A 25,367-nucleotide genomic window follows, 5' to 3' on the forward strand; every position below is an offset into this window, starting at 1 on the left:
ACTTACTCAAATCCCTCAAGGAAGCAGTCTAGCGTGTATTGTCTCTTGTCTACACACATTAAGACTCTTGTATGAAGGGACGGAAATTAAATGTGCTTCCTTCGTTTTCTTTTTCTGTGTGAAGTGTCGTGACCCCAGTGGGTTGGGAAATGCACCATGTTTATACGCGCTATGAGCCGGACAGTCATGTCTGGTAAGTCTCCGTCTACCCAAACTTTCTGTATGCACCTCTTTATGTTTGTGGGTACTTATTGTGCCTGTGTGGTGTGGTGGTCTGTCTGCACGTGTGTGTAAATATACATACTTGTGCATGCGGTCAACAATTATTACAAGTATTGTCTACCTCTGTATGTCGTCAGCACGATAATGTCTGTGTGTGTGGCTTTACCCAGTGTGGTGTGAGTGATCTGCTATTCTGGGAAGACATTCTATCTATGTTATCTCTGTGGCCTGTATAGTATGCATGCTTGTTTTGTCTTATTCCCCTGAATGTCTCCATGGTGGTCATGTCTCTGTGTGGCACTGTTTGCCACAGAACAGTGGGACATTTTCATTATGGCACATAGTTATGGACCAGAAACTACCCAGCAATGGATGATTTTGTACCAGTGTTGGGGAAGATTGTCTGAGAATATTGATTACCAAGCTACCAATTCCTTCACACTGGAGGAAGAAAAACTACACTAGAGTTCATTTGAAAAAGTTGTTCACTAGATCCAAACGACTTTGATAAATTATCATATCAAAATCTGAAATGTCATTGACTACAATTTGTTAAAACAGATCTCTCTGAAGTAAGATTACAGAATGTGCATATTAAACACAAAAACTGTCTTTCAAATTAGAATTAGGGGAAGGGCTGATGCCAAAATAGTAAGGAAACTTGTCTACTTCAGCCATACCTTCTTTTCTATTTGCAAGAAGAGTAGTGTATAGTTCCAGTAGTTAGCTACACCGCTACATGGCAAAAAAAAAAGTAATTAACTATGTACTAAAACACTACCAAGATTGGAATTTAGTTAACTACATTTTGAAGTTGGTGGTAGTTTCGGTTACTTGTTGAACTACATGTAGTTCACTACTCCCCAACACTGCTTGGCACTGGGTAGACACTGGGTAGGCACTGGGTAGACACTGGGTAGACTGCTTGGCACTGGGTAGACACTGCTTGGCACTGGGTAGACACTGGGTAGACTGCTTGGCACTGGGTAGACACTGGGTAGACACTGCTTTGCACTGGGTAGACACTGGGTAGACACTGCTTGGCACTGGGTAGGCACTGGGTAGACACTGGGTAGACTGCTTGGCACTGGGTAGACACTGCTTGGCACTGGGTAGACACTGGGTAGACACTGCTTTGCACTGGGTAGACACTGGGTAGACACTGCTTGGCACTGGGTAGACACTGGGTAGACACTGCTTGGCACTGGGTAGAGACTGGGTAGACACTGGGTAGACTGCTTGGCACTGGGTAGACACTGGGTAGACACTGGGTAGACACTGCTTGGCACTGGGTAGACACTGCTTGGCACTGGGTAGACACTGGGTAGACACTGCTTGGCACTGGGTAGACACTGGGTAGACACTGCTTGGCACTGGGTAGACACTGGGTAGACACTGCTTGGCACTGGGTAGACACTGGGTAGACACTGCTTGGCACTGGGTAGACACTGGGTAGACACTGCTTGGCACTGGGTAGACACTGGGTAGACGCTGGGTAGACGCTGGGTAGAGGCTGGGTAGAGGCTGGGTAGAGGCTGGGTAGAGGCTGGGTAGAGGCTGGGTAGAGGCTGGGTAGAGGCTGGGTAGACGCTGGGTAGACGCTGGGTAGAGGCTGGGTAGACGCTGGGTAGACGCTGGGTAGACACTGGGTAGAGTTGCTGCTGAACCACTGCAGCCGCTCTTCCCAAACAAGAGATCAGAGTTCCTGTTTTCCCGGTCCCTAAAGAGAGGCTGGAATACCAGGCATGCATTACATGGACTGTTGCTGTTGGATCAGGGCACAAACATTCAAACTATGAGGTGAGATCTGATGACAGCGGCCTTACTGAGAGAACCAGGGCTTATCATTTAAAGATGTCTAAACTGAGAGGGGGTTTATATAGCATGCTGGATCCTCTAGACTCAACAGAACACGCTTTCTAGGTCAGTTCTTCTCTGTACCACCAAGACTCCCTCCTCTTGGCCTTGTCGAAGCATTAAACGTGACACCTTTTTATATCCCCCTTATGTGGTTTTGCTATGATGTGGAGGTTGTGTTGCCCTGTATAACTGCCAGTTGTCGCTGGATAGATTAGGAAGGAAACCAAGCTTTTATATAAAGCGACCGACCGCCCTTCAGTCCGTCTCCTGCCCCTCTCATAGAACAGCTGAGAAGCCTGAGCTCTGGCAATGGCCCAGGGTTCAGATCGCTGTGTGTGTTCACACCATGAAATATTCAACAGTCAAGTATGTGTCTGTGCACACGCACACAGACGTAACCGCCAGGTATGCTAGGTCCACTTACCTGTCCCTCTGAGCAGAATGCACTGAGAAGGGACAGTGATGGCTGGGCGGAGGTAACCATGGGAGACCGATGGTGACAGACAGATGGATGGACAGAGGAGATACGTAGCACTGGAGATGGACTACACCAACATCTAAAAAGAACCCCCGCCCCCCTTGAAAGGGGTCCTCAATATGTTCAAGAAGAGGAGGATGCAGAAGGTAGAGAACAGGAGGTGGAGAGAAAGAGGGCTGCTGTGGAATCAATGAGGGGGTGTGAGAGTGAATGACTGCAGGGGTTATTACCCTGCCTGAATGCCATTAGGATTGTCATGTCTTTGGTTTTGGTCTAAAGAAGACCTCTCTGTGTTGTTGCTGTACAACAATACCTCCTAGAGCCTAGTCTCTTAGGATTAACGGCTGGTATTGTCCCGGAAGGTTGTGTGTGGATACTGCCCTGCTCTGACCGCCTGCCTGTGTCTCTGACCGTCTAGCTAACTGTTGTTTGGAAGCGGTGGCTTCCATGGCAGATCCAGTTCCAGGTGCCTGTTGTTCCATACCGGCTGCCCGTGACACTCTAGCCTGGTGTAGAGTGAAGAGGGGTGTGGAGTTACTGGAAGAGCAACGACATGACGTGGTCCGCTAATGACCTTTAGCATCCATTAATGTACCAGTCGGTGGTGAACTAAGGTTTTAGAATGTTGGAGATGGAATGAATGCATGTTGCAGACAGTCAGTGCAGACTGGATACAGGCCAGGGTTCTTGTCTATAAATACCTTATCCCCTGCTTTGTAATGATGGACTCTCAGCTCGTTGAGTTTCTCTGCTGTTGCCACGTTGTCAGCCTCGACTCAGTCCCTTTAAGGGGCCGGGCTGTACTGAGGGCTGAACAGACACATCTTGGTGTGTGATACACTCAATGCTGAAGTGATGCAGCGCTGATGTATTCTGATGAAGCTTTGCCCAGTTTAGCCCCAGTGCCTTCAGCCTCTAAGGGCCCCGCTGAGTGCGTACACACACACACACCAGGTGGAGGCAGGGCTGTCCAGGCTTACTGTTAACAGTCAATTTACCTCAGCAGCCTATGCCAGGTGCTCACTCTCCCACTCACTCACCCAGGAACGGTGAGGGTGTCAGTTGTCCCCAACTGATTGACCAGGACCAGTTTGGGTTTGTGTGGGTAAGGTCAGTCCCGGGAGGAGTAGTACTGATCCTAGGCCAATACTCTGAGGAGTAATGTTTTTCCCTGGAGCTGCAGTACTCTATCCAGCTCTGCATCCTCTGCTTCTGCTGAGGAATAACCTGTGAACAGACACGCTGTCCCCAATCACAGTGATTCACAACTGGGAAGGCTTTAAAAGCCCAGGAGTTTTCGCTGCTGTATCCTTTAAAGGTGTTGCAGAAGCCCATGACAGGCCGAGTAGTGGAGAATCTGATCTTGAACCTGGCTTGCACCCTTCCAAACTGTATCCAGCATGTGAGAGTGAGACATTGTAAGATAGGCCAACTCTCTGAGGAAGCGGTAGATTCTCTTACACTTGTTCAGGTAGAGGCCTTTAGCTTCTGAACATGGGGTTTTGATATTTGATCCCATTTTGAGTATTTGAAGGAGAATCGGGAGTCACTCATCCACATACTTTTAGCCTAATTCCCATCTCATCCTCCCCCCATCTGGGCAAAACCATTTCTCACTGTCTATGTTGTGAATGGAGATGGTTGTCACCAATTCATCTCATGGGGGTGACAACCCTGCCCATTTTATTTATTTATTTTTATTTAACTAGGCAAGTCAGTTTTAAGAACAAATTCTTATTTACAATGACGGCCTACCAGGGAACAGTGGGTTAACTGCCTTGTCCAGGGGCAGAATGACAGATTTTTACCTTGTCAGCTCGGGGATTCGATCCAGCAACCTTTTGGTTACAACACTCTAACCACTAGGCTACCTGCTGTCTATTTGGGACATATTTCCCTGACAACAGACAAATGACTTCAGTTAACCTCTACCAAAGCCTTATGGGTGTAATATACACTGGTCGTGTGTGAAAAATGGCTTGTTTACAAACACACACACACAGTGAGCGATTGATGTTCGTTCCCTCTGGTGGTTGACAGCTCATCTGTGCTGCTACCTGTTTGTGTAGGAGTGGGTGTGTTGGTTTGCATTCATCAGCTGGATAATATGGAAAGGAGGTGGATATTGACATTGAGAGAGGGAGAGCAAGAGAGAGGTATGAATGGAAAGAGGGACAAATATTTGTCATTCGTTCATTTGTGATGACGGTTACATGGCTGTATGCTGGTTTTAGAGATGAGTGAAGGTAGACCTAAAGCCAGAGGGAGAGGAGGGGTGTGTGTCTGGCTTGCCGTAGGGCCTGTGAAGGTGTGAACCGTGTGATGGTTAGCTGTGTTTCCACCTGCTGTTGAGTCAGTATGAGTCAGTGCGCATTCAGCTCCGCTGTGTGACGGCTGCTGCATCGTCATGCAGATCCTGACAGGAAGGACTGGATACGCGCAGGGGGACAGGGATTTACTAACTAACAGCTTATATAGGCTACAGCATGGGAAGTAGAATCAGACACAGCTACCACTACTACAGTTTGCTCTGTCCTCTGCAGTGGTGTTAGTTGTGCTGTGTTTGTGTAAGTATCTTCTGCATGTTATGTACTGTAGTCAGGAGTGACATCATGGGGCTGAGGAAGTTGCTTTGACGAAGTCAAATCACCGTCAAGAAGGAAGAGATTTTGTAGATGGTGTAGCCTATATACCATACTTTGACTATAGTAGATATCTAGATATCTCCTGGTTGATGTCTTAAGACAGGGAGGACACCAATCTCCCTTTGAGGTACAGTCTTGACCACCACCCCTGGAGACAGACTGACACCATGTAACGTGGCCTATTGACTGTCGTGTTTTACTAACTGTGTCTTTTTCCTCTTTCCTCATCTCCCTCCCTAAGGCTTGGAGCACCGATAATCTGGACACTTCCGGGGAGCCCACTACCCGCTCCGTGGGCACCACTGCCAACTTGAGGGGGAAGATGAGTAAGAGGTGATACTGCCACTAAGACTGGCACACTGCCCTCTGGGTCTTAATCATTTCACTGAGGGTGGATTGGAACAGTTAAAGATCATTTCACAGAGGGTGGAACAAGTACACTGCTGACCTGCACGAGGGAAATGTGGCTGCAGTGTAGTTACAGGACGCAGAAGTGGTGTGAAATGTGAACCATTAGGCACCGATGGAACTTTGGTGCCAGACAAGGGATGCCAAGCATAGACTGAGAGGAAGGGTGTATATTATATATACTGTAGTATTTCAGGTTCACTATACTTTTTAGCTGTGCTCTGTGATGAATGCCCTTGTATGGACATCCCTGTCAGGTCTTAAACCACTTATGTGGAGACACGGGTCGGAGAGAAGTTTATACACAAACACATACAGGGAACCTCAGAACTTCCCTTACAGACCACGCAGTGCTGTGAAACAGGAAGTTCCCCAGTTTCATTTCCCCCTGGCTGCTGTGAGGTTATGTGGTAGTTGACAGTGGGAGGTTGATGTGGTGTGAAGCTTAGAGGAGTGAGTGGTGTCACTGATAAAGTCTGGCCCTGGTCACCGCAGGTTGGCATGAAACCTAACCTTAAACACACCGCTAAACCTAATGCCTAACCTTAAATTTAAGACCAAAAGCACATTTTTGTTTTCATACATTTTTACAATATAGCCAAATTTGACTTTGCAGCTGGCCCATCTAGCAGACGTCGCTCACTTCTGCCTGCAGGGCAAGATTCATGATAAACATCGAGCTGCAAAAATCACCATGCAATGGAACTGCCACAGTCAGTGTGTGCGTTTGAGAGTAGGGACATGCAAAGCAGTCTGCTCAGGGTGGTTTCTGTTCATACGAGAACCACGGTCACTGTCAAGCTCCCATAGCTACAGCTTTGTTTGTCCTGGAGCTTCACTCCTAACCTAAGTGTAGGCCTACTAATTCACCCAAACATAGACACTGTATACAGGGCTTCTACTACTGCACTAACTGTTAGAACAGTGTTGGTCTGCTGCTGTTCAAGACAAATAGATTCTCTGTATTGTGACTCTCACACTCTGTGACTGTATAATGCTGTTATTTAATCTAATCTGACTGCTGTTTGTTTCTATCTCAGGCTGTCTGTTGTGAAAGGCCACTTCCCTAAGCTCGTTGACTGTGCCCACTTCCACTATGACAATGTGGAGTTTGGCTCCATCCAGGTAGGTTTCCAGGCAATCAATCAATCAAATGTATTTATGAAGCCCTTCTTACATCAGCTGATGTCACAAAGTGCTGTACAGAAACTCAGCCTAAAACCCCAAACAGCAAGCAATGCAGGTGTAGAAGCACGGTGGCTAGGAAAAACTCCCTAGAAAGGCCAGAACCTAGGAAGAAACCTAGAGAGGAACCAGGCTATGAGGAGTGGCCTGTCCTCTTCTGGCTGTGCCGGGTGGAGATTATAACAGAACATGGCCAAGATGTTCAACTGTTCATAGATGACCAGCAGGGTCAAATAATAATAATCACAGTGGTTATTGAGGGTGCAACAGGCCAGCACCTCAGGAGATTAATGTCAGTTGGCTTTTCATAGCCGGTCATTCAGAGTATCTCTACTGCTCCTGCTGTCTCTAGAGAGTTGAAAACAGCAGGTCAGGGACCGGTAGCTAAAATGCCCATTTTAGAAATGTAACTACAAAGATGTCCTGCTTGGCTGACTGTAAATAAAGTGTGTTTTAGCCATGTCTATTACTAACGTCATAGGTCCTTATGGATGTTCCAGTGGCCTGCATTAGAACCCCAGCCTCATGTTGTAATGTTACTGTAGTGACGACAACCCCAGCCTCATGTTGTAATGTTACTGTAGTGACGACAACCCCAGCCTCATGTTGTAATGTTACTGTAGTGACGACAACCCCAGCCTCATGTTGTAATGTTACTGTAGTGACGACAACCCCAGCCTCATGTTGTAATGTTACTGTAGTGACGACAACCCCAGCCTCATGTTGTAATGTTACTGTAGTGACGACAACCCCAGCCTCATGTTGTAATGTTACTGTAGTGACGACAACCCCAGCCTCATGTTGTAATGTTACTGTAGTGACGACAACCCCAGCCTCATGTTGTAATGTTACTGTAGTGACGACAACCCCAGCCTCATGTTGTAATGTTACTGTAGTGACGACAACCCCAGCCTCATGTTGTAATGTTACTGTAGTGACGACAACCCCAGCCTCATGTTGTAATGTTACTGTAGTGACGACAACCCCAGCCTCATGTTGTAATGTTACTGTAGTGACGACAACCCCAGCCTCATGTTGTAATGTTACTGTAGTGACGACAACCCCAGCCTCATGTTGTAATGTTACTGTAGTGACGACAACCCCAGCCTCATGTTGTAATGTTACTGTAGTGACGACAACCCCAGCCTCATGTTGTAATGTTACTGTAGTGACGACAACCCCAGCCTCATGTTGTAATGTTACTGTAGTGACGACAACCCCAGCCTCATGTTGTAATGTTACTGTAGTGACGACAACCCCAGCCTCATGTTGTAATGTTACTGTAGTGACGACAACCCCAGCCTCATGTTGTAATGTTACTGTAGTGACGACAACCCCAGCCTCATGTTGTAATGTTACTGTAGTGACGACAACCCCAGCCTCATGTTGTAATTTTACTGTAGTGATGTTGACCCCAGCCTCATGCTGTAATGTTACTGTAGTAATTATCACATGTGAACAGGACTGGACTCTCCTAATGACCTCACAATACAGGTCACACTGTGTGTGTGTGTGTGTGTGTGTGTGTGTGTGTGTGTGTGTGTGTGTGTGTGTGTGTGTGTGTGTGTGTGTGTGTGTGTGTGTGTGTGTGTGTGTGTGTGTGTGTGTGTGTGTGTGTGTGTGTGTGTGTGTGTGTGTGTGTGTGTGTGTGTGTGTTACTGCATGTCTGTACTAGAGGTCGACCGATTATGATTTTTCAACGCCGATACCGATTATTGGAGGACCAAAAAAAGCCTATACCGATTAATCGGCCGATTAAAAAAAATATATATATATATATAATAATATATATATATATTTGTAATAATGACAATTACAACAATACTGAATGAACACTTATTTTAACTTAATATAATACATCAATAAAATCAATTTAGCCTCAAAAAAATAATGAAACATGTTCAATTTGGTTGAAATAATGCAAAAACAAAGTGTTGGAGAAGAAAGTAAAAGTGCAATATGTGCCATGTAAGAAAGCTAACGTTTAAGTTCCTTGCTCAGAACATATGAAAGCTGGTGGTTCCTTTTAACATGAGTCTTCAATATTCCCAGGTAAGAAGTTTTAGGTTGTATTTATAGGAATTATAGGACTATTTCTCTCTATATGATTTGTATTTCATATACCTTTGACTATTGGATGTTCTTATAGGCACTTTAGTATTGCCAGTGTAACAGTATAGCTTCCGTCCCTCTCTTCGCTCCTACCTGGGCTCGAACCAGGAACACATCGACAACAGCCACCCTCGAAGCAGCGTTACCCATGCAGAGCAAGGGGAACAACAACTCCAAGTCTCAGAGCGAGTGACGTTTGAAACGCTATTAGCGCGCACCCCACTAACTAGCTAGCCATTTCACATCGGTTACACCAGCCTAATCTCAGGAGTTGATAGGCTTGAATTCATAAACAGCAGAGCTGCTGGCAAAACGCACGAAAGTGCTGTTTGAATGAATGCTTACAAGCCTGCTGGTGCCCACCATCGCTCAGTCAGACTGCTCTATCAAATCATAGACTTAATTACAACATAATAACACACAGAAATACGAGCCTTAGGTCATTAATATGGTCGAATCCGGTAACTATCATCTCGAAAACAAAACGTTTATTCTTTCAGTGAAATACGGAACCGTTCCGTATTTTATCTAACGGGTGGCATCCATCAGTCTAAATATTCCTGTTACATTGCACAACCTTCAATGTTACGTCATAATTACGTAAAATTCTGACAAATTAGTTCGCAATGAGCCAGGCGGCCCAAACTGTTGCATATACCCTGACTGCGTGCAATGAACGCAAGAGAAGTGACACAATTTCACCTTTCTTTTAGCTAAATATGCAGGTTTAAAAATATATACTTATGTGTGTTGATTTTAAGAAAGGCATTGATGTTTATGGTTAGGTACACATTGGAGCAACGACAGTCCTTTTTCGCGAATGCGCACCGCATCGATTATATGCAACGCAGGACACGCTAGATAAACTAGTAATATCATCAACCATGTGATTAACTAGTGATTATGATTGATTGTTTTTTATAAGATAAGTTTAATGCTAGCTAGCAACTTACCTTGGCTTTTTACTGCATTCGCGCAACAGGCGGGCTCCTCGTGAGGCAGGTGGTTAGAGCATTGGACTAGTTAACCGTAAGTAAGGTTACAAGATTGAATCCCTGAGCTGACAAGGTAAAAATCTGTCGTTCTGCCCCTGAACAAGGCAGTTAACCCACCGTTCCTAGGCCGTCATTGAAAATAAGAATGTGTTCTTAACTGACTTGCCTAGTTAAATAAAGGTGTAAAAAAAACATCCGCAAAATCAGCGTCCAAAATTACCGATTTCCAATTGTTATGAAATCGGCCCTAATTAATCGGCCATTCCGATTAATCGGTCGACCTCTAGTCTGTACTGTGGGTGTGTGTGTGTTACTGCATGTCTGTACTGTGGGTGTGTGTGTGTGTGTGTGTGTGTGTGTGTGTGTTATTGCATGTGTGTGTGTGTGTGTGTGTGTGTGTGTGTGTGTGTGTGTGTGTGTGTGTGTGTTACTGCATGTCTGTACTGTGGGTGTGTGTTACTGCATGTCTGTACTGTGGGTGTGTGTTACTGCATGTCTGTACTGTGGGTGTGTGTTACTGCATGTCTGTACTATGGGTGTGTGTGTGTGTGTTACTGCATGTCTGTACTGTGGGTGTGTGTGTGTGTTACTGCATGTCTGTACTGGGGGTGTGTGTGTGTTACTGCATGTCTGTACTGTGGGTGTGTGTGTGTGTGTGTGTGTGTTATTGCATGTCTGTACTGTGTGTGTGTGTGTGTTACTGCATGTCTGTACTGTGTGTGTGTGTGTGTTACTGCATGTCTGTACTGTGGGTGTGTGTTACTGCATGTCTGTACTATGGGTGTGTGTGTGTGTGTTACTGCATGTCTGTACTGGGGGTGTGTGTGTGTTACTGCATGCCTGTACTGTGGGTGTGTGTGTGTGTGTTATTGCATGTCTGTACTGTGTGTGTGTGTGTGTGTTACTGCATGTCTGTACTGTGTGTGTGTGTGTGTTACTGCATGTCTGTACTGTGGGTGTGTGTTACTGCATGTCTGTACTATGGGTGTGTGTGTGTGTGTTACTGCATGTCTGTACTGTGGGTGTGTGTGTGTTACTGCATGTATGTACTGTGTGTGTGTGTGTGTGTGTGTTACTGCATGTCTGTACTGGGGGTGTGTGTGTTACTGCATGTCTGTACTGTGGGTGTGTGTGTGTGTGTTATTGCATGTCTGTACTGTGTGTGTGTGTGTTACTGCATGTCTGTACTGTGTGTGTGTGTGTGTGTGTGTGTGTGTGTGTGTGTGTGTGTGTGTGTGTGTGTGTGTGTGTGTGTTACTGCATGTCTGTACTGTGGGTGTGTGTTACTGCATGTCTGTACTATGGGTGTGTTACTGCATGTCTGTACTATGGGTGTGTGTTACTGTGTGTGTTACTGCATGTCTGTGTGTGTGTGTGTGTTACTGCATGTCTGTACTGTGGGTGTGTGTGTGTTACTGCATGTCTGTACTGTGGGTGTGTGTGTGTGTTACTGCATGTCTGTACTGGGGGTGTGTGTGTGTTACTGCATGTCTGTACTGTGGGTGTTTCTGTCAGAATGCGTCAGGACTGTGGGCTAGATGTGGAAGGGGGTGGGCACAGTGGAGAGATGAGAGCAGCAACATCTCCAGGGCTGAGGCTGGCTCTCTTTCTTTGTGCCTGACCTACACACTCTCTCTCACACACACACACACACACACGCTACTGGGCACACAACCACAACTGGACTCACAAATACGAACTCAGTCAGATTTTATGTCCATGGGCATCGGAGTGGAAGAGCAGCAGTACTCTCCCTTTTCTCTGACATTCACACTGAGCACATTCTCATACCTCTCTAGATACTTTTCATTGTAACGTAATTAGTTAATTCATATTCACACTCTTATGTTCACAAACTTGTTTACTTATACAAGCACACACCGTGTACAATTCCCCCCTAAAAACAATCTAAACGCACACACTGTTAAACATACGCTACTTCAACAGAAATCATATAACATCATCCTATAACAAGGATTTTGTAACTTTAATGCCATTTTAAACACTGTCATGATGATGAACTCCATACACCTGATGTAGTGAGTGACATCATCACCTCCATGTCTCTCCCCACCCAGCACAGCTGTTAGTGCTCTCTTTCTCTGTGCTGGAGCGTGTGTGTGTGTGTGTGTGTGTGTGTGTGTGTGTGTGTGTGTGTGTGTGTGTGTGTGTGTGTGTGTGTGTGTGTGTGTGTGTGTGTGTGTGTGTGTGTGTGTGTGTGTGTGTGTGTGCAGAGGGAGCACTGCTCATTAGTGTCTGAAGCCCCTGAAGAAAAGAGATCTCACTGTCCTTGCTCTCTGAGTCAGAAACAAACACACGTCAAACCCTCTATTCTTCCTCTTTCTTGCATTTGCTTTCTTTTTTAAGTCTCTCTGGCTACTTTCTCTTTACCTCTCCTTCTCTTCCTATCTCCCTCCTCCTCTGAGTCTCTCCTCTTTATCCCTCTCCCCCTCTTTCTACCTCCCTCCTCTGAGTCTCTCCTCTTTATCCCTCTCCCCCTCTTTCTACCTCCCTCCTCTGAGTCTCTCCTCTTTATCCCTCTCCCCCTCTTTCTACCTCCCTCCTCTGAGTCTCTCCTCTTTATCCCTCTCCCCCTCTTTCTACCTCTCTCCACTGAGTCTCTCCTCTTTATCCCTCTCCCCCTCTTTCTACCTCTCTCCACTGAGTCTCTCTCCTCTTTATCCCTCTCCCCCTCTTTCTACCTCTCTCCACTGAGTCTCTCTCCTCTTTATCCCTCTCCCCCTTTTTCTACCTCTCTCCACTGAGTCGCTCTCCTCTTTATCCCTCTCCCCCTCTATCCCTCTCCCCCTTTTTCTACCTCTCTCCACTGAGTCGCTCTCCTCTTTATCCCTCTCCCCCTCTATCCCTCTCCCCCTTTTTCTACCTCTCTCCACTGAGTCGCTCTCCTCTTTATCCCTCTCCCCCTTTTTCTACCTCTCTCCTCTGAGTCTCTCCTCTTTATCCCTCTCCCCCTCTTTCTACCTCTCTCCACTGAGTCTCTCTCCTCTTTATCCCTCTCTCTCTGTATCTTTCTCTGAGGCGTTAGTCGTAGTGGATGTGATGTGAAAGTCCGAGGTCCACAACACTGCCTGTCTCATTTCAGATGAAAGTATTTTCTATTTTAATCTGCCTGGAGCCTCAACACCGCCCTCACTTCTTCCTCCTCTTCCCCAAAAAAGACAAAAGACAAAAAAACACATGACTGTTTTCCTTTTGTGCTTGTTTGTAGAAGCCCATTTGTTTGTAAATCCGGGCCACCAGAACCCCATGGGTGTCCTACGGCTCCACCCGAGGCTTTCTATTAGCTACACATGGCTCTGATGTCACTAGTTTAGCAGGCGTGTCTTTTCACAGCTTTCACATAGATGTTGTCGGCCATTTTGAAAGATCTCCTCTGATTTAGTTGGCTGCTTTATTAGAAGATGCAGAATCTGGGCGACTAGGAGGGAGGTTCTGTAAAAGGTACCAGGCAAGGATTGCGATTTCCCTGGATATAATGTATCCTGATCGTGTGTGTAGGTATAGGAGGGTGCTTTGCAGTATCCTTGTATATGTGTTTGCTTATTCGGTGTACAGTAGGCTATATGTTTTGTATAGTTGCTCCACCTGTTCCTCTGACCCATGCTTGTGTGTGTGTGTGTGTGTGTTTCTGTTCCTCAGTTGCAGTTTGCGAACGAGCAGAGCGATGCCAGCTGGATCTCGGGCTCTGCCAAAGACCTGGTTTTCCTGGTGCAGGTGTCCTGCCAGGTGAGTGGGCACGGCCACATACCCTCGCCAAACACGAGTGCACACGCACTCGCACATCTCCTTGCCAGGGCTATATCTAACCCAGACACATTCACACCAACACGTACACTTTGACAGATTGGGAATATATTTCCCCCTCTCTCTTCCTCTCTCCTCCTGTCTGACTTATTCCCCCCCCTTCCTTGCTCTCCTCCTCACATTAATATTTCTGTCCCCTCTTCTTTCCCTCTCGCTGTCTCGCGTGCTCTCTCTCTTTCTCTCTCTGTCTCTCCGTCTGTCTGTGTGATGTAGGCTAAGACGTGGATGGTTCGGCGCTCCTATGAGGAGTTCCGTACTCTGGACGCTCACCTCCACCAGTGTATCTACGACCGGCGTTACTCCCAGCTGCTGCCCCTGCCACCCCTCAGCGAGATCGGGGACAGGGTAGAGGTGAGTGGGGACTGTGGGAGAGCTTATTTGTTGAGGGGGTGATGTAGCATTCTGACTGAATTAGCTGTAGAAGTTTTTTGTTGTTGTACTGTATGGAGGTCGATGGTACTGCTGTAGGTTAGCATGAAGACCTCTGAGAATGACATGAAATTACCTTCATCGAGGTTATGTAGTCATCGTTGTCTGTGACCTGTCTGTCTCTGTACACCTTTGTTCTCTGATTCTAGCAGGTGTTGATATTTGGGTCACCTGTCTTCATCTATGGTATCTGGAAGTAGATGTATGTAAATGGCTGTCGGCTCCTACAGTAGCTGTGTGTTAAGTCCTGCGTCAGTTGTTTTTGTTGTTTGTCAGATCTTCACCCCGCTGCTGTCGGAGTACCTGAGCCGCCTCTCCATGATCGTGGACAACAAGCTCAACTGTGGGCCTGTGCTCACCTGGATGGAGGTGAGACTATTAAAGTGTTTTTAAAAAACATAAGAGAGTGGACTGTGTGGTCCAGTGGTTACAGCCGCTGACCCCGGCTCACATATATGCCAGAGTCAGCATGGGTTCGAATATGGCCCACTGCCTTTTGATTCACCCTCCCCCGTTTTTCACACGGTAGTACGATCTCTTCAATAAAGCTAAAAAATAAAACATAGTGGGACTGTTTTTTTGGCGGGGGGCTGCCCCTCCCCCCAAAGACGTTGAAAGAAAGAGTGAAGGTGAGAATAAGCTCTAAAAACATGGAAACATAACAAATTGGCCAGAGAAAGAAGACAATTGTTGGGGAAGACCAAAGAAGAGTGGGAGAGAGAAAGACAGACCTAGAGAGACAGGCTTTGTCTTACCACCTGTGCATTAGCCCTACTACTATAATTAAGGGATATTGAGAAAGTGGTGTAATTATTTGCCCGTCTATTCCTTAAACAACAGAGGTTTGTGTTTGCTGTTCCTCCCAGATTGACAACCGTGGGAATCGGTTCCTCCTGAAAGAGGAAGCTTCGCTCAACGTTCCCGCCATCGCCGCTGCTCATGTCATCAAGCGCTACACGGCGCAGGCCAGCGACGAGATCTCCATTGAGGTATGGAGCTGCTGCAGGGATACACAGAACCAAATGAGATTTTCATTAGTGGCACTCATAGTTTTCAGATTTCTGTGTCACCTCTGTCTGGGCCTTGGTCTCTCTGTTTGGCTGTCACCTTCCTTTTTCTTCTTTTTTTCCTTTTCCATCTTCCTGTTCTGTCTATTCCTGTCCTCATCTCCTCCTCCTGCTCTACATACTGCTCCTCTTTCTGTTTCTGGGCCACAGCACCCCGGAATGGGGTGACCCAAACACCGAGGCACATTTTAGCGCTTCTGTCTCTCTCTCTCTTTCCGTCTCACTCTCATTTTGTCTCTCTCTCGCGCTCTCTCTCTCTGTTTCTCTCTCTGTTTCTTATCTCCTCTCTGTCCTGTCCTCCTTACAGTGAGGAATGGCAACTGTATCTCATCTGTTCTCCTTATCTGTTATCTGAAATAAGTGTGAGGAGTTCAGCCAAATCGGGCAGGATACATTATGCCCTGATCCAGCTTGTTGTGTCTGGATAATGTTTAGTTTTGGGGCTGGTGTTTTGACTGCCGAGGCTGTATTATGTGTTGATGTACTTTTTTTGGGGGGGGGGTGCGATGTTAAATGAAGTCATCTGGCTCGTTTGCCTGTAGACTTTGTCTGAAGTCGGAGGTTGTTTAATGTCTTTGTCTAATGTGTGTGTGTGTCTCTCTCCAGGTGGGAGATATCCTGTCTGTAATTGATATGCCACCCAAAGAGGACTCCAACTGGTGGAGGGGGAAGCATGGCTTCCAGGTACACAACACAATCACTGGAGAATTCCACCACTGGCTGTCTCCCTCATGCGCACCCCTGTCTCCCTCATGCGCACCCCTGTCTCCCTCATGCGCACCCGTCTCCCTCGTGCGCACCCCTGTCTCCCTCGTGCGCACCCCTGTCTCCCTCACACCCCTGTCTCCCTCACGCGCACGCCTGTCTCCCTCACGCGCACGCCTGTCTCCCTCACGCGCACGCCTGTCTCCCTCACGCGCACGCCTGTCTCCCTCACGCGCACGCCTGTCTCCCTCACGCGCACGCCTGCCTCCCTCACCCGCACGCCTGTCTCCCTCACCCGCACGCCTGTCTCCCTCACGCGCACGCCTGTCTCCCTCACCCTCTCTAAAGAGTCCCACTGCAGAACAACAGTTCTCCAGATGATGGCTACATTCACTATCTCACGTCTTCATGTTTCTGTACTTCCTTTTCCCTTCTCGTTTTGTTTCCTCTTTTTCTTTCACTGTTCTCTATTTTCACTGAGCTTTTACTTTTCTTTTAACTCATTTGCTCTTGTTTTTTAACCTATGTCATGTGTAAGCTATTGTGTGTGTGTGTGTGTGTGTCCAAGTTTTTGTGTGTCCGTGCTTGTTATCCTCAGTTACTTTGATGGTCTTTCCTCACTTTAGGTGGGCTTCTTCCCCAGTGAGTGTGTGGAGCTCATCAACGAGAAGCCTCAGTCCGCCGCTAAAATAGGTGGCTCACACACACACACACACACACACACACACACACACACACACACACACACACACACACACACACACACACGTTATGACACCACCATACTAAATCCCACTTACTGTATATTATCACATACAGTGCCTTCGGAAAGTACTCAGACCCCTTGACTTTTTCCACATTTTGTTACGTTTTTCAGAAATGGATTAAATACATGTTTTTCCTCATCAATCTACAGACAATACCCCATAATGACAAAGCAAAAACAGGTTAAAAAATAAATATTTAAAAAAAAATTAAATACAGAAATATCTTATTTACATAAGTATTCAGACCCTTTGCTATGAGACTTGAAATTGAGCTCAGGTGCATCCTGTTTCCATTAATCATCCTTGCGATGTTTCTACAACTTGATTTGGAAAGGCACACACCTGTCTATATAAAGGTCCCACAGTTGACAGTAGAGGTCGACCGATTATGATTTTTCAACGCCGATACCGATTTATTGGAGGATCAACAAAAAGCCGATACCGATTAATCGGCCGATTTATTTTATTATTATTTTTTTTATATATATATTTTTAATTTGTAATTATGACAATTACAACAATACTGAATGAACACTTATTTTAACTTAATATAATACATCAATAAAAATCAATTTGGCCTCAAATAAATAATGAAACATGTTCAATTTGGTTTAAATAATGCAAAAACAAAGTGTTGGAGAAGAAAGTAAAAGCTAACGTTTAAGTTCCTTGCTCAGAACATGAGAACATATGAAAGCTGGTGGTTCCTTTTAACATGAGACTACAATATTCCAAGGTATGAGGTTTTAGGTTGTAGTTAATATTGTATTTATACGACTATTTCTCTCTATACCAATTGTATTCCATATACCTTTGACTATTGGATGTTCTTATAGGCACTTTAGTATTGCAGTGTAACAGTATAGCTTCCGTCCCTCTCTTCGCTCCTACCTGGGCTCGAACGAAGAACACATCGACAACAGCCACCCTCGAAGCAGCGTTACCCATGCAGAGCAAGGGGAACAACTACTCCAGGTCTCAGAGCGAGTGACGTTTGAAACGCTATTAGCGCGCACCCCACTAACTAGCTAGCCATTTCACATCGGTTACACCAGCCTAATCTCGGGAGTTGATAGGGTTGAAGTCATAAACAGCGCAATGCTTGAATGACAGTGAAGAGCTGCTGGCAAAATGCACGAAAGTGCTGTTTGAATGAATGCTTACGAGCCTGCTGCTGCCTACCATCGCTCAGTCAGACTGCTCTATCAAATATCAAATCATAGACTTAATTATAACATAATAACACACAGAAATACGAGCCTTTGGTCATTAATATGGTCGAATCCGGAAACTATCATTTCGAAAACAAAACTTTTATTATTATCGCATATACCCTGACTCTGCGTGCAAGGAACACAAGAGAAGTGACACAATTTCACCTTAATTAATATTAGTTAATATTGCCTGCTAACCTGGATTTCCTTTAGCTAAATATGCAGGTTTAAAAAATATATACTTCTGTATATTGATTTTAAGAAAGGCATTGATGTTTATGGTTAGGTACACTTTGGAGCAACGACAGTCCTTTTTCCGTGAATGCGCACCGCATCGATTATATGCAACGCAGGACACGCTAGATAAACTAGTAATATCATCAACCATGTGATTAACTAGTGATTATGATTGATTGATTGTTTTTTATAAGATAAGTTTAATGCTAGCTAGCAACTTCCCTTGGCTTCTTACTGCATTCGCGTAACAGGCGGGCTCCTCGTGAGGCAGGTGGTTAGAGCATTGGACTAGTTAACTGTAAGGTTGCAAGATTGAATCCCCGAGCTGACATGGTAAAAATCTGTCGTTCTGCCCCTGAACAAGGCAGTTAACCCACCGTTCCTAGGCCGTCATTGAAAATAAGAATGTGTTCTTAACTGACTTGCCTAGTTAAATAAAGGTGTAAAAAAAAAAATGTGTCCAAAAAATACAGATTTCCGATTGTTATGAAAACTTGAAATCGGCCCTAATTAATCGGCCATTCCGATTAATCGGTCGACCTCTAGTTGACAGTGCATGTTAGAGCAAAAACCAAGCCATGAGGTCGAAGGAATTGTCCATAGAACTCTGAGGCAGGATTGTGTCGAGGCACAGATCTGGGGAAGGGTACCAAAAGAACACAGTGGCCTTCATCATTCTTAAATGGAAGAAGTTTGGCACCACCAAGACTCTTCCTAGAGCTGGCCAAACTGAGCAATTGGTGGAGAAGGGCCTTCGTCAGGGAGGTGACCAAGAACCCGATGGTCACTTTGACAGGGCTCTATAGTTCCTCTGTGGAGATGGTTGTCCTTCTGGAAGGTTCTCCCATCTCTGCAGCACTCCATCAATCAGGCCTTTATGGTAAAGTGTCCAGATGGAAGCCACTCCTCAGTAAAAGGCACATGACAGCCTGCTTGGAGTTGGCCAAAAGGCACCTAAAGACTCAGACCATGAGAAACAAGATTTTCTGGTCTGATAAAACCAAGACTGAACTCTTTGGCCTAAATGCCAAGCATCACTTCTGGAGGAAACCTGGCAACATCCCTACGGGGAAGAATGGTGGTGGCAGCATCTTGCTGTGGGGATGTTTTTCAGTGGCGGGGACTGGGAGACTAGTCAGGATTGAGGGAAAGATGAACGGAGCAAAGTACAGAGAGATCCTTGATGAAAACCTACTCCAGAACGCTCAGGACTTCAGACTGGGGCAAAGGTTCAACTTCCAACAGGACAACGACCCTAAGCACACAACCAAGACAACGCAGGAGTGGCTTCGGGACAAGTCTCTGAATGTCCTTGAGTGGCCCAGCCAGAGCCAGAACTTGAACATGATCGAACATCTCTGGAGAGACCTGAAAATAGCTGTGCAGCAACGCTCCCCATCCAACCTGACAGAGTTTGAGAGGATCTGCAGAGAAAAATGGGAGAAACTCCCCAAATACAGGTGTGCCAAGCTTGTAGCGTCATACCCAAGAAGACTCGGCTGTAATCACTGCCAAAGGTGCTTCAACAAAGCACTGAGTAAACGGTCGGAATACTTATGTAAATGTCATATTTCAGTTTTTTTTTAAATATTTAATACATTTGTAAACATTTAGAAAAAGCTGTTTTTGCTTTGTTATTATGGGGTACTGTGTGTAGTTTGAGGGATATTTTTTTAATCCATTTTAGAATCAGACTGTAACGTAACAATGTGGAAAAAGTCAAGGGGTATGAATACTTTCTGAATGCACTGTACACCTGCACTGTGTCACCAGATCAATGTCAGATGTATTGAGTGATGTTTGTGTTTCCAGATGGAGATCCAGCCAACTCCAGCGCACCAGGACCTCCCTCTCCTACATCCGGTAAACAGACGCAATCAACCAATCACTGCTGTATGAGTATTTAGTCTCCACAGAGCGTGTCGAAGGTTTTGCAGGGGCTGGCTTGAAATGAGGTTGACAACATGTAGTATTAACTGTCATGGTTACTTTTTTCCATTATGGCATGCAGCACATATCGCTTATTATATTTAATTGAACCGTATATAACAGCCACTTTTCCTCCCTCTCCCTTGTATCTTCGTCTTGTAAACATCTAGACAATTTTTTATTTAAGGATACATGATCTTGTGGTGTTAACCAGATACACACAGCGGATCACGTGACATTACATAGTTTCACAATTACTCAGCCCATAGGTTGTTTTGCTTGCTTAATGTGGTCACCACAACATCTTTGCAATCTTCATATTTGTATCTCTGACCACAGTATATCTCTGTTCTGTACTTCGCACTCCCAAAACAATGTATTTAGCTGGTGTTCCAACCGCCTTCCTGTTGTATCTATTGCCTTTTTCTCTTTCTCTCTCTCTCTCTCAGTTCCTCAGCCTTGGTACCTAAGACTTGCTGGTAACAACAACTGAAATTGAATTTCTCTCTCATTAATCTATTTGTCATCTAATCAGAGTCCTTCCACCGTCCTTATCTTTCCTAACGCCTCATCTCTCCCCTTAATGCAGGGCCTGTATAACACATTTCCCTTTAAGCCAACCAGGAAACGTACAATAGCCATTTATACAACTAGCCAAGCCTAGGGCTGTTCACATGCAGGAGTGGTGAGGATGTTTTTAGAGTAGAATTAGTGTACATGTATTTTAGAGTCACCCATAAATCATAGGAACACAATGGAGCTTGTTGTATAAATGAGAAGCAAGTCGTTGTTATAGAGGAAGACGATACAGGTTTATTATTACATTTACATTTACATTTAAGTCATTTAGCAGACGCTCTTATCCAGAGCGACTTACAAATTGGTGCATTCACCTAATGACATCCAGTGGAACAGCCACTTTACAATAGTGCATCTAAATCTTTTAAGGGGGGGGGGGGGGGGGGGGGGGCAGAAGGATTGCTTTATCCTAGGTATTCCTTGAAGAGGTGGGGTTTCAGGTGTCTCCGGAAGGTGGTGATTGACTCCGCTGTCCTGGCGTCGTGAGGGAGTTTGTTCCACCATTGGGGTGCCAGAGCAGCGAACAGTTTTGACTGGGCTGAGCGGGAACTGTACTTCCTCAGTGGTAGGGAGGCGAGCAGGCCAGAGGTGGATGAACGCAGAGCCCTTGTTTGGGTGTAGGGCCTGATCAGAGCCTGAAGGTACTGAGGTGCCGTTCCCCTCACAGCTCCGTAGGCAAGCACCATGGTCTTGTAGCGGATGCGAGCTTCAACTGGAAGCCAGTGGAGAGAGCGGAGGAGCGGGGTGACGTGAGAGAACTTGGGAAGGTTGAACACCAGACGGGCTGCGGCGTTCTGGATGAGTTGTAGGGGTTTGATGGCACAGGCAGGAAGCCCAGCCAACAGCGAGTTGCAGTAATCCAGACGGGAGATGACAAGTGCCTGGATTAGGACCTGCGCCGCTTCCTGTGTGAGGCAGGGTCGTACTCTGCGGATGTTGTAGAGCATGAACCTACAGGAACGGGCCACCGCCTATTATTACCAATGACAATCATTATTTCCTTGCTCTTAATCCTAATCTTCACGATGTGTCCAAGTAATCTGCTGCTGCTTATTGTTCTAATGATGTTGGTGGTCGTGGCTCATTGGTCCAGAACACGACCCAGCCTCCTACTAGTGTCCATGCTCCAGCTCCCACTAAACTCTCCTATTTTCTCATGTCTTTTCATCCGTTTATATTTGATGACGATGATGACATTTATGTTAAACATTCACATATGGATACACACACACACATTTGCAGGCACGTGTACACACACACAAAGACACGCCCCTCACAGAGATGGACCCCTCACCCACCACAATAGTCTCTCTTTCCCACTGTAGTGTCAATACTCAGCAGCTCTCTGTCGCCCCCCTCTGACAGTTTCTAAGAAGCACGGCAAGCTGATGGGATTCCTGCGCACCTTTATGAAGTCCAGGCCCACCAAGCAGAAGCTCAAACAGAGAGGCATTCTTAAGGAGAGGGTGTTCGGCTGTGACCTGGGAGAGCACCTGCTCAACTCAGGACTGGACGGTACATAAAACACACTTATCCTCACATAACCTTTTGGGGATGCAAATTAGTTGTCAGTATCTTTGGGCTTGTTATTTTTATAGTAACGTAAGAGTGAGTTGCTGGCTGCAGAGAGTGAGCGGTTTTGGTGTGTCAAGTGAACTCAGAACAATATTAAAATCAATCATGCCATTTTAGGATCACATTAGTGCTACGGAGTTGATGAAATGGGCCCATTGCCCTAGTTAGAGTTCTAATTCTAGAGTCTCAGGGAGTCATCTCTGTGTGTCCTTGAGAGCCTGGTCTGGTTTGGTGTACTACTGTAACGTGTGACAAGGATCTTTGTGTGCTTCTCCAGTTCCACAGGTTCTGAAGAGCTGCTCAGAGTTCATAGAGAAGCATGGTGTGGTGGACGGCATCTACAGGCACTCTGGAGTCTCCTCCAACATTCAGAAACTCCGGTACCACTGCTCATGCTAACCCTGCATGTCAGGCCCTGAACCTGTAAAGACTTAGGACTACATAGATCATTGACTGCATGCATAAAATACATATAGGCAAATATGCAATACTTTTTTGGCATTCAACCCTATTTGACACTCTCTCTCCCCACCAGACATGAGTTTGACAGTGAGAACGTTCCAGACCTGACCAAGGATATGTACATGCAGGACATCCACTGTGTGGGGTCCCTGTGTAAGCTCTACTTCAGAGAGCTGCCCAACCCCCTGCTCACCTACCAGCTCTACGACAAGTTTGCTGTGAGTACATGGCCATAACCCAACACAACTCCCTCCAACTGAAAGCGCTGTCCATTGTCAAAGGCTAAACTTGCCATCTCTTTTTTCCCTGGTCTTCCTCCGTAGGACTGTATGGGAGAGATGACGGACGACGAGCGCATGGTGAAAGTACATGATGTCATCCAGCAGCTCCCACCACCACACTACAGGTATACACAACACAGCCATGGAGACAGAGACTACAGGTATACACAACACAGCCATGGAGACAGAGACTACAGGTATACACAACACAGCCATGGAGACAGAGACTACAGGTATACACAACACAGCCATGGAGACAGAGACTACAGGTATACACAACACAGCCATGGAGACAGAGACTACAGGTATACACAACACAGCCATGGAGACAGAGACTACAGGTATACACAACACAGCCATGGAGACAGAGACTACAGGTATACACAACACAGCCATGGAGACAGAGACTACAGGTATACACAACACAGCCATGGAGACAGAGACTACAGGTATACACAACACAGCCATGGAGACAGAGACTACAGGTATACACAACACAGCCATGGAGACAGAGACTACAGGTATACACAACACAGCCTGGGAGGGAGACAGAAACTACAGGTATATACACAACACAGCCACGGAGGGAGACAGAGACTACAGGTATACACACAACACAGCCATGGAGGGAGACAGAGACTACAGGTATACACACAGCACAGCCATGGAGGGAGACAGAGACTACAGGTATACACACAGCACAGCCATGGAGGGAGACAGAGACTACAGGTATACACACAGCACAGCCATGGAGGGAGACAGAGACTACAGGTATACACACAACACAGCCATGGAGGGAGACAGAGACTACAGGTATATACACAACACAGCCACGGAGATAGAGACTACAGGTATACACAGCCATGGAGGGAGACAGAGACTACGGGTATACACAACACAGCCATGGAGATAGAGACTACAGGTATACACAGCCATGGAGGGAGACAGAGACTACAGGTATATACACAACACAGCCACGGAGATAGAGACTACAGGTATACACAGCCATGGAGGGAGACAGAGACTACGGGTATACACAACACAGCCATGGAGATAGAGACTACAGGTATACACAGCCATGGAGACAGATCCCAGATTGTGGACTAATGTTGTCTTTCTCTCTGTCAGGACCCTGGAGTACCTCATTAGACACCTGGCTGGTCTGGCCACCTGCAGCGGAGAGACCAACATGCACATCAAGAACCTGGCCATCGTCTGGGCCCCCAACCTGCTCAGGTGTGTGTCTGTACCTACCTACTGTACCTGCATGTGTGCGTTGTGGATCGTTCATATAGAAATATATTGTTCAGAACAAGTGTGCCTCTGACATGTACAGTGAGGAATCATGTCAGCTCTATTCATGACATTTCTGTCTGGAGTTGATGAACATGGTGTGGCTGTGTGTTGTCTCTGTGGCAGGTCTATGGCGATCGAGGCGGTGGGTCTGAGTGGTGCTGACCCGTTTAAGGAGGTGCGGATCCAGTCTGTGGTGGTGGAGTTTCTCCTCGGTCACGTGGACGTGCTCTTCAGTGACTCCTTCACCTCTGTAGGACGCTTCACAGGCACAGGTACACACATCACCATAACCCCAACGCTGGCTTCTCTAACCGTCACTGGACACAATCTTCCTAACTTGAGTTCCATTTGTGTGGAAAAACACACATTTCCCATTGAAATCGATGCATGCATCAGTCGGCAATCATCAGTGACGTGTTTTGATTTCAAGTTAGGATTCGACTGAAAATGTCTTCTCCTTCAGAGTGCTCCCTCTGTCTTCTCTCCCTCTGTATCAGCTCTGTGGTTTTGTGTTATCAATGCCACACACCGAGCATTTACCTCAGAGCCTCAAAGCCTCTTTTTATTACCTACGGTAACTAGCTTTACTACTCAGCCAGCCAGGCTTCCTCTATCCTCTACTTAATGCTTGTAGTTGTCTGGTTAAACAGAGAGCTTTGGTTAAAGCCCTGTATATAATGAAAGACACTTCTACCTCCATTACAACTGTCACGACCGCCCGCTGTCCTCCGCTTTTTACCCCGCAAATGCTGTAAGTCTATGAAAGCAACTCTACTTGAATGACTCTGTGATACTAATATTTCATTGCACTCTTTGTCTTGCCTCGCAGCACAGTAGAACATGTGTATGAATAGTCTAAAATGGCAGTAATATAAGTGATTTCAGCATGGAAAGATTTTTCCACTGCATCAATTTGCTCCAAAAAGTAGTACAATATTTGGCAACACTTTGTTCTTTACTCTTAATAAACATCAGTATTAAATATGGAATAAAACTGAAAACTTGCCATAAAGTGAGCCCTCAGCCACACTGATGATGTAGCCATCCCACTGGGCACAGACTTCAATTCAATGTCTATTCCACGTTGATTCAATGT

At 46.0% G+C, this 25,367-nt stretch overlaps 1 protein-coding gene across 2 annotated transcripts in view; it reads left to right on the forward strand.

The window, feature by feature from the left end:
• Positions 1-25,367, forward strand: part of arhgap33 (Rho GTPase activating protein 33) — a 47,274-nt gene that overhangs the window by 12,782 nt on the left and 9,125 nt on the right. The window contains exons 2-17 of one of the 2 annotated variants that reach the window (XM_071382987.1): positions 125-193; positions 5,447-5,538; positions 6,654-6,738; positions 13,566-13,652; positions 13,944-14,081; positions 14,436-14,528; positions 15,026-15,148; positions 15,833-15,910; positions 16,558-16,624; positions 19,962-20,012; positions 22,023-22,172; positions 22,510-22,612; positions 22,768-22,912; positions 23,018-23,100; positions 24,104-24,211; positions 24,395-24,543. In XM_071382987.1, coding sequence (XP_071239088.1) covers positions 5,528-5,538; positions 6,654-6,738; positions 13,566-13,652; positions 13,944-14,081; positions 14,436-14,528; positions 15,026-15,148; positions 15,833-15,910; positions 16,558-16,624; positions 19,962-20,012; positions 22,023-22,172; positions 22,510-22,612; positions 22,768-22,912; positions 23,018-23,100; positions 24,104-24,211; positions 24,395-24,543 — 1,471 coding nt within the window. In that variant the 5' untranslated portion in view covers positions 125-193; positions 5,447-5,527. The remainder of the gene's footprint in view (positions 1-124; positions 194-5,446; positions 5,539-6,653; positions 6,739-13,565; positions 13,653-13,943; positions 14,082-14,435; positions 14,529-15,025; positions 15,149-15,832; positions 15,911-16,557; positions 16,625-19,961; positions 20,013-22,022; positions 22,173-22,509; positions 22,613-22,767; positions 22,913-23,017; positions 23,101-24,103; positions 24,212-24,394; positions 24,544-25,367) is intronic. The other variant, XM_071382986.1, reaches the window with a different exon arrangement.

This window comes from Salvelinus alpinus, chromosome 35 (assembly GCF_045679555.1).
Source record: "Salvelinus alpinus chromosome 35, SLU_Salpinus.1, whole genome shotgun sequence".
NCBI lineage: Eukaryota > Metazoa > Chordata > Actinopteri > Salmoniformes > Salmonidae > Salvelinus > Salvelinus alpinus.